General features: G+C 37.8%; 2 protein-coding genes across 2 annotated transcripts; both read left to right on the forward strand.

Annotated features, from left to right (window-relative positions):
* The first annotated feature begins 745 nt into the window (after positions 1–745).
* On the forward strand, positions 746–4,191 carry LOC126633530 (probable protein S-acyltransferase 15). The gene is made up of 7 exons (XM_050304158.1): positions 746–1,123; positions 2,046–2,126; positions 2,229–2,330; positions 2,428–2,499; positions 3,329–3,427; positions 3,515–3,610; positions 3,730–4,191. Exons 1-7 carry the CDS (start codon positions 854–856, stop codon positions 3,823–3,825), a joined length of 816 nt encoding a protein of 271 aa, XP_050160115.1. The 5' UTR covers positions 746–853; the 3' UTR covers positions 3,826–4,191.
* A 954-nt stretch (positions 4,192–5,145) lies between these two features.
* LOC126611321 (uncharacterized) lies at positions 5,146–6,641 on the forward strand. Its single transcript, XM_050279576.1, has 2 exons — positions 5,146–6,237; positions 6,306–6,641. Exons 1-2 carry the CDS (start codon positions 5,146–5,148, stop codon positions 6,639–6,641), a joined length of 1,428 nt encoding a protein of 475 aa, XP_050135533.1.
* Positions 6,642–9,736: the final 3,095 nt, after the last annotated feature.

A 9,736-nucleotide genomic window follows, 5' to 3' on the forward strand; every position in this document is an offset into this window, starting at 1 on the left:
AACTTGATTTGTTGGCTAAGCGACGACCACATTCACCTCCACAACATCTTCAGAAGAAAGTAAAAATGGACAAAACGAGTAGGTCCATCCAATGTCTAACGATGAAAACAACATCCACCACAGGCCTAGTTAGATCGATGAAGAATCTAGCCAGCATGCAAATCCCAATAAAATCTGTCTAAAAAATCGCCAAAATAAAGGCCCTAAAAGAATATTATGGGACAAAAACCTTGCACAAGGCAATGGAAAGGACGACTAACACATGATGTCTAGGGAGAAACGTTCTTCACTGTTGTAGGTTATACTCTATTCTTTGGAGGCTTAGATCTTTTATAACTTGTTAAGTTTTTATTTTTAGTGATGTTATTTGACCACTTTTATTGAATGTATTGTTGAGTATCTCTTTAATACATTCACATGCCTATAAATGTTTTTATTACAGAGATAGTCGATATATTATGCTACAAATACTGTTATTTTATATTTTTAAATGGATTGCACCTGATTGTGAGAGGAATGAATATGATCTGTAAATATGTTTTTTTTCATTAATTAAAATGAATGAAAAATGTAATGTGTTATATCGGCTAAACTATGTGAACGAAAATTGAGACAATTGACATCACAAAGACAAAAGTGAACTTCAACGGAGTTTGACCCAAAAAAAAAAACAAAAACAAACAAACAAACTAGAGGACCAAAAGTGATTTGGTCTAAAATTCTTGGGTACATTTAGAAACTAAAAAGTACAAAGAAATAAGCAAGGAAAAGGCTCGGACCTTCCTCGGACACAGAATTCCCAGAAAAACAAGGGAAAACTTTCCTGTTGATTCCATCTCCCTCCAAACCCACGATGAAGTTCAAAAGGTTCCTGTCAATCCCAATCTTAATGGTGTTTCTGTTAATTGGTGTTGTGTGTTACATCACGGTTTTCATCTTCATCGACGATTGGGTTGGATTGAAGAGCTACGCTGGTTCTCTGAACGCTCTGGTTTTCATTTTCTTGGCATCTCTCTGCCTCTTCTCCTTTTTTTGCTGTGTTCTCACCAACCCAGGTCATGTTCCTGCTTCCTACGTCCCTGATGTTGAAGATGCGGTCTCCGATCAAGAATCTAAGAAAAATGTGAGCTTTTTGGAGCGCTTTTTTGCTATTTTCTGTTTGGTTGGTGAGAAAATTGAGGGAAAGATGATGAATTGAAGTTTTGGTTTTAATGCTTTATGTTTGGATGTTGAGTAGAATGCAAGTTTTGAGTGGTGTGTTAATGGGTTGTTGAGAATGTATCTAATTAGTCATGTTATAGATTTGATGAATGATTTCGATGCTCGTTTCGACTAAGGGTTAGTTAGATTAACTGTTGTTTGTGAAATTTGGTATGATTTCGATGCTCATTTGAGTGGATTCATTTTATAGCAAGTCAAATAATAAGTTTTTGAATCTTGGCAAATGGCAATACAGATTAGTAGTTATTCTCACCCCATTGGCTCTTATATCTGTTTCTTGTGTGATTTATCGGGTTTAGGCCGAAAAACAGTGAGAATTGAGAAATCTTTATGAGTTACTCATTTTTTGTTTGCTGAGAGCGGCATCAACAAATTAGTCAACATACATGCTTAAAGCTTGGTTGTTTAGGGAGTATGCATAGAAAATATGAGAGTTGGACTACTGAGTCGATTGCATTGCTTGTTGAAGGAGATCGTTCAAGCGTGAGTCAGTTCTTTTACCTGTTTCATCAAGGTGGATATTTGTTAGTATAGTAGAGATAGAGATGTCATATAATTAGGTTACCAGTGAGATGAAACTGAAAGTAAAGCTTATACAATTGCAACCATAGGAGTATGGACACAGGACATAGTGACACAAGATAAAAGCAAAGCGCTCTCTCTCTCTCTCTCTCTCTCTTTCCCCTGCAACCCACTTTCAATGAATTTCTGAAGAGTTCATGTCATCAAATACTTTATTGCGGTGCGCCTAGCTGCACATTAGTAATGCTGATTTCTTCTCTCTGTAGCTAATTTTGAAACTTTGGATCCTTGATCTCTGACAGGGGCGCTGTGACAAGTGTTCTACATTCAAGCCTCCCAGGGCTCATCATTGTCGGGTTTGCCGTAGGTGTGTTTTAAGAATGGTTGGTTGAATTACATTCTCATTTCCATGTTATATTATTCATGATTCTTTTGCACACATTATATTTTTCCGTTTATATTTTTCATGCCAAAATTGGGTGCAGGATCATCACTGCCTGTGGATCAATAACTGTGTTGGTTACTGGAACTACAAGGCATTTTTTATGCTTGTTTTTTATGCAACACTAGGATGCTTGTACTCTACAGTTAAGTTTGTCTGGTTCTTCCTTTTACATGTTATGAACTTTATCATATAATAATAAGCTGCCTCAAATTCTGACTGAAGGTTTTCAACATGTTTAGGTGATCATTATAAAGTGTGGATCTCAAAAGGACTTAGAATTCAGTGGAAGTGTTAGTCACAAGGTTTTTTATGTGAGTTATTGCACTTTTGGTTTTTTCCTTTGGCGCTGAGGACGTTTATCTGTTTCTGATTTCTTGATTTGGAGTAAATTCCTACGTACTTAAGTTAGATCAAGAACCTAGTTAAGCCTCTTCTGTGTTTATGCACACTTAATGAGTTAGATGCAGATATAGTGCTTTCTACTACAACGGATGTTTCATGGCTCAAATTTCAACAGTGTGGCGCACAGAAATTTGGAGGACTAGTTGCTTAGTGTAACAGTCATATAAATGAGTCCGTTTTATCAAATTTCAAAAGTGTGGCACGTTGGTACAGTGCACAGAAATTTGGAGGACTAGTTGCTTAGTGTAACAGTCATATAAATGAGTCCGTTTTATCAAATTTCAAAAGTGTGGCATGTTGTTACAGTGCACAGAAATTTGGAGGACTAGTTGCTTAGTGTAACAGTCATATAAATGAGTCCGTTTTAGTAATTGATACCACGTACCGAAAAATAACTTGCATTAGACCAACAATATATTCTATCAGTTATGAAATGTTAAGGCAACGAACCATAAAGTACATTAAATAAACAGGAATTTTGAATTGAATTTGGAACTTAGGATAGATTACAAATAGTGCTACTGAGAAGGTTAATTAGCCGATCAATTTATTGTGGGAGAGTGTCCATTACAACAGATTTTCATCTTTATAACAACTTGAGCTTAGTCAACTACTTAGAAAGTTAAAGATTTATTACTCTAATTTAGTTGAATTTTTAATGAAGTTCTATTGCAGTTCAAAGTGATTTGAACTTAAAAGCCTTTGTTGCATCACCAATCATCTTTACTGGTTATTCAGGTTGTGTCTGGACTAGTGATGGCTTCCTTGAGCTTAATGCTTGGAACTCTTTTAGGTTGGCATTTCTACCTCATCACCCAGAATATGACAACTATAGAGGTAACTGTGACATTTTGTAATTGGAACTGGAGCTATTTTTTCCTTCTCTGAATAATTGACACAGAGCTAACTTGGATCTCTTACCAGTATTATGAAGGAATACGGGCAGCATGGTTGGTTAAGAAATCTGGGCAGAGTTACAGACATCCGTACAATCTTAGTATCTACACAAACATCACTTCGGTCTCTATCTATCCCACTCTTTCTGTGCCCCCTCTGTGTGTGTATTTTGTATCTTCATATATATGTTATTAAAATCTGTGAGAAAGGTTAACATTGCAAGTCATTTTTCTTTTGATCAGGTCTTGGGTCCAAATGTGCTGAAATGGTTATGTCCTACATCAGTAGGGCATCTAAAAGATGGACTTATCTTCCCTACTCCGCGTGATAGTTCATGAGTTTTCTGCCGCTGCTCAAATTCAGATTCGGTGGCCCAAATTCATGCATGTACATCAGAACACAAAGAACGTGAAGCATGTTCGCCGTAGTCATCTCTTAATATGAAAAGAAACTAGAAAAAGGGCAACCCAACGGAAGAAGCAACTGGATAGGTTATGAGCTTCATTAGATGCATCAGAAGGTACCAAGACTTTCACAAAAGGATAGAGATCGGCACTGTAGATTGGATATATGAAGTGTAGATTTGGATATTTTATTCAAATACAAACTGGGGAATACTACCAGAATAGAAACAAAGTTTGTAATTTCATGTCTAAAGACCATTTTTGTATATATTCTTTATGGGATGTGGTTTTTACATACTATTTTTAACTTCTCACACACCTCTTTTTATTTCTGGCCATCAGATGGATTAAATCAAAGGGAAACAACAAACATGGTTAAACAACGATATATGAGAGGTAAAAAAGACCGTGAGTGTTGCATGTTTATCAATTTTTAATATAATAATTTCATAATGAAAATAATATTACACATGTATATGTAAAAGATATTAATACCCTTGTAATGACAGCTCATCTAACTAACCAAAACTAATAAACCTAAAATAACAAACTCTTAACAAATTCTTAACAAACACTAAGTCTTGTCCTTTACAATATTACCCTTAGTAATACTATTTGTTACGAGATAATTAAGAACTATACTATGTTGAATGCTGTACAACTAGAGGCAAATAGTGGATAGAGCCTCCTTTTCTTTTCTTTATCCACCACTAGCTCCTAGTTGTTCAGTATTCAACTATATTATGTAATCCGTGATGCTAGGGCTTAATTTATATCTATTAATTTTATTTTATTTTTGTTAAATAAGATGCTTTATGGAACATCATAAAACAAAAAAAGGCCTCACAAACATTAGCACTGCTAACTATAAAATACAAAGGCTTCCAAGAAAGAAAACATCAAGCTAGATTGTGTGCCTCGGTAAAAAATCTTCCGGATAAAAACCAATTGAGACAAAACTTCGGACAAAGACAAATAGAGTACCTCACATGTTTGAAGTACAATGCGTCACCTCCATTATTGCAACACCCATCATATAAGGAAGCACCACCACCATTATTTTCGTACCACATCTACCATCCTTTCTCCCAATATAATGTTTGAAAATGAGATGCCGTGATGTCATGACGATTAATAATGTGGGACATGAGATGGTTGATGAAACATAGCCAAGTTTTCTGGAGAAGTGCTTAAGTTAACGCGAGTTGTGGGAGATCGGGATCGACTTCAGAACCTCGCGAGGAGAGAATTAAAATGTCAACATTGCCCAGGTTTGTGGTGATCAAGTCGAACTACAATGACAAATATTTGCGATTCAATATTGATGCAGATGAGAATCTGAAGCGAGTCATGCCAGCTACAAGGTATATCAATTTCACAGGAGAGGAAGCATGGAGCGAATACACAAAATTTGAAGTGGAGAAGGCAAAGAGTAATGGGAATGAGGGACTAGTGCACATTAGATGCTGCTACAACAACAAATACTGGGTGATGCCTGCTTGTGGTTATACTCAGATTGTTACTGGTGCTGATGAACCAGACGAAGACAAATCCAAGTTCTCGTGTACCTTGTTTGAGCCTATCTACGCATATGATGATAGTCTCCCGGTTCATGATGCCAGAAGTGCTAATTATATAGTACTCCGATTCCGCCATGTCCACAATGGAAAGTACGTAGCATTGGTACAAAACAATCCGAATGACAAATACTGGGGTTTCATATACAAGTATGGGGAATCGCCTAGCCAGAAGTTTATGGATGTGTTCATGGTCATCGACTGGGAATCATTGGTGCCAGTCAAGTTACTTCCCAAGCATGTGGCGTTCAAAGGCCGTAATGGCAACTACCTCAGTGCCCGCTTGATCGACCAACAACCACATCTGCTGCAGTTCGAATCCATTGACATTGAAGATCCATCTGTGGGAAACGAGGTCTTCACCAATGCTGATGGAACTGTCCGCATAAAGTCCAATTCCTCGGGGAAATTCTGGAGACTTTCCAAGGACGACTGGATATGTGCCAACTCAGATGACTCCAGCGACAATGATTCCGACACCTTGTTTTGGCCGATCAAAGTAGGTGACAATGTCATTGCTCTCCGCAGCATACGCAACAATAATTTCTGCAAGAGATTTACCATCAGCACAATTACTAGCAGTCTCAATGCAAATGCCCCCACTATTGACAAAGAGGCGTACCTTGAGGTGGAAGAGGTTCTCCCCTTATGGAGGGATATCAGTGGTATTTCTCTTCGCCTCTATCGTGCAAGGATCTACAACCAACACGTTGTTGAAATGGCCGTGGGAGAGGTCGTTAACCGTACCAAAGAATCTTACCCTGTAGAGGTAAAGCTTTCGTATACACAAACAACGAGAAGTACTTGGAAGTACTCTAGGTCTTGTCGATTTTGAAGTTGCCTGGTGTCAAGAGCAGTACCAATACCGCAATTCCAATAATTGCAGACGATAACAAGGTGAAGATTGGATTTACTGGAACAGCTCAATTTGGAGAAACTGAGACAGTCACAAGTAGTCAAAAGGAGGTTGTATATAAAGTTGTTCTACAAGCAATGACTAGGGTGAAGGTGAAGTATGTAGCAGCCGAGGCTTCATTTGATGTTCCCTTCTCCTACACACAGCGCGACACTCTCATGAGCGGGGAAACAATTACTAGCAACATAGACGATGGTGTTTATACTGGTGTCAATACCTTTGACTTCAAGTTCGACACCACAGAAGAAAAGCTTTGATATTCCATTAGTACTACTGTACCTGAAATTTATGTGTGTATCTTCGTTTATGTTTTATGTGATTGTCATTTTGCAGTAGTCTGTTTATTTCCAAAAAATCGACGAAAAAGAAATAAATCAAGAACATAAACTTTTCCATACGATTTTCTTTTACTTTAATTGCTTGGATTTTTTTTTTCCAGTGCTGATAATATTGAATCAGTATTGTCTTTGAGTTTGGAATAGTCTTTGGATTTATTTCCTCTGTAATAATGTCTTTTCATCCAACTTGTGATGATATATGTTATTAAAAATCAAATCCTTCATGAGTGTGTGTTCCAGCTTTCTCTCACTCAAAATGCTCTTTATTTATAAAGATTTTGACAAATGAAATACTAGAAAACTGAAGTTCATCACAAAGAAGTTCATTCTCAAATCTGGGATGATGCATAATGAGATAAATGTTTTAGTTGCTGGGAATACGGCTCACCAGTACATTCAGTGTTGTAATACAAGTGACAGTATCTAACAACTTAGATTATAATACTTGGTGTATTGGGCTGTGTTTTCGGCATTGAAAATTCTCTCCTATAGAAGATTAGATATGGAGTACTCTACTTCAAAAAATGGTTGTGCCAGGGAAATGATGAAAGAGGCAAGCCTTGAGAAAGAACCAGTTATTCCCCTATTTCCTTTACTTGAGGAAAGGAAGGATAAAGGGAAAAATAAGGAATGATTTGGAATTAATCAGCCAGTATTGGAAGAGATCCTGGAAACAGAATTGCCCGACCCTCTATTATTTTCACTAAATAGTAGGGGGCAGAGCGGGCAAGAAAGAAAGAAGTATGGGATACCCTAATTAATCGGCGAATCCAGGGGGAAAAGTGAGCTCACAACTGCAGACAAACCTCCCCCTTATAGGTCACCATCATTGGCTAATAAAGGAGGATGGGCTAGGTGGAGGAAACCATAACCAAAAAAGGAAACTTTCTCAAGCAATGATCGTAGCCCCAAGTGGGAACCTCCTTATACCCCACCTAATAATACAGCCAATCAGCAACTCAGAGATGAGTTAGCCGAGTTAAAAAGGATGGTAGTCCAGACTGCTCAACCTCAAGCTCGCCCGTTATTTAGGATCACCTACCATAAGCCATATCTTTAGTATATTGATAAGCAGAATCCTTTTCCCCTCAACTTTAAGATGCCCACGTTTCCTACTTTTAGTGGAGAAGATGGCAATGAGTCCTCTAGAGATCACATTTTCAAGTTCTCCAACCATTGTGTGGCGTTTGAAGACAATCCTAACTATAAGTTGAGATTGTTTGGGTATTCGTTGGTTGGCCAGCATCTCAGTGGTATTCTCTGTTGCCCCCCAATTCTATTGCTAACTGAGGGCAAATGGAGATAGCTTTTCATGAACAGTTTTATAGGGTAGAGCCTAAGATGACAATTAATGATCTAGTGGAAATGAAACAATATGAGCATGAGTCTACAGAAGATTTCATGATGAGGTTTAGAAAGACAAGGATAAGGTGCTAATTCCCTATCAATCATGCCCATCTTTTATCCCTTGTTTAGAAGGCATTAAGGCTGCCTTTGAGAAAAAAGTTTTATAATGTATAGTTTAATGAGTTGCAAGAGTTGATAATTGCTACCACAAAGTATGAGAAGTTGTTGATTGAAGAACAACAAGTGAAACACTCATCCAATGTACCTACTTTCTACAAAAATAAAGTTACGATTCACCAAGTAGAGTTTGAAGGAGCAGAGCCAGAAGAAAATGATGGTCATGGAGGAGTGGGAATTGAAATGTATGCAGCATTGATGAACACCCATTTTAAACCTTTGACAGTAAAGGTTTAGTTCAGCTAGTCAAGGATCAGAAAGTGGTGATGAATGATGGTGGATTTGTCTCTATGAAGCCTCCTAAATACTAGAGTTATTCTTTTGATTTAACCAAGGCCTCAAAAATCTATGAAAAGTTAGTGCGAGCAAGAGTAATTGTGCCCAACAGCATCAAGAAGATGCCTAAACCAGAAGAATTAAGAGGAAATAAGTATTGCAAGCTACATTACACCTTCAATCATTCCATAACTAACTGTGTCCAGTTCAGGGACTGGATACAAAACCTTATAGTCAAAGGAAAATAGCTCTTAGAAAAACCTCATGCTAATATGATGATTGACACAGATCCCTTCCTATAAGCCCCAATAAACATGAACAACCTGACTTGGACTGAGAAAGGGAAAGGAAAAGCCACTCGGGAAGTAAAAGCAGAAAAAGGCAAGTTGACAGGCCTACAGAATGAACTATCAAGTTGCCCGAGAAACCCAAAGCAGTCATAGTTAAAGGGCTGGTGTTGTGTAATAAGTGCCAATGTGAATGTGAGCTAGAAGTACCAACATTAGGAGCTGTTATTGATCAAGAGTTGATCAAAAGAATAGAGAAAGAAGAACAAGAAGCCCGCAGAAGCATCATGTGGGCAACTGAGAATGAGACCTCTAGAAATGTTTTCCAAAGATTATGAGGAGATTATAAACCATAAAACTTGTCCGAGGTGTTTAGAAACCATGAAACCTCAGAAGAAGTGGAAGACAAAGAAGCAAAAACACCAAAATGGATGGAGGTTAGGCTTTCCCAGCCGAGTTATGAAGGTGGTAATGTCAGGATGAAGGGAAGAACAAAGAACCCAGTATCCCCAGTCACTGAGAAGGGTTCTGCTCGACTCGGACAGAAATGGTATATAGTTGGAAAAGATGGGAGACCTATCAAGAAAATGGGAGCTTTTATGATTAGGAGAGTCCAAAGCCAGCACAAAGCCCATATGAACTCACTAAAAGTTCTTGCTACATCAAAAACTTCTGAAAATATGAAGTTTGAGAAAATACCTCATGAGGGAAGAAATCAACTTCATTGTAGAAGCAAAAATGAGGTATAGAAGGCTAATAACAAGACTGAGAGGGAGGGAGATCATGTGCCACAAAACCCTAATCCTGGTAAGTACAAAATCTTGAGAAAAGCTCAAGATGATATGATAATGATTCAAACCCTAAGATGGAGCACATAACCCATATGTTTTGGAACTAGCTCACCGGAAAGAAGAATACCATCACCAT

The sequence above is a fragment of the Malus sylvestris genome, chromosome 1 (genome assembly GCF_916048215.2).
Source record: "Malus sylvestris chromosome 1, drMalSylv7.2, whole genome shotgun sequence".
In the NCBI taxonomy this organism is placed as follows: Eukaryota; Viridiplantae; Streptophyta; class Magnoliopsida; order Rosales; family Rosaceae; genus Malus; species Malus sylvestris.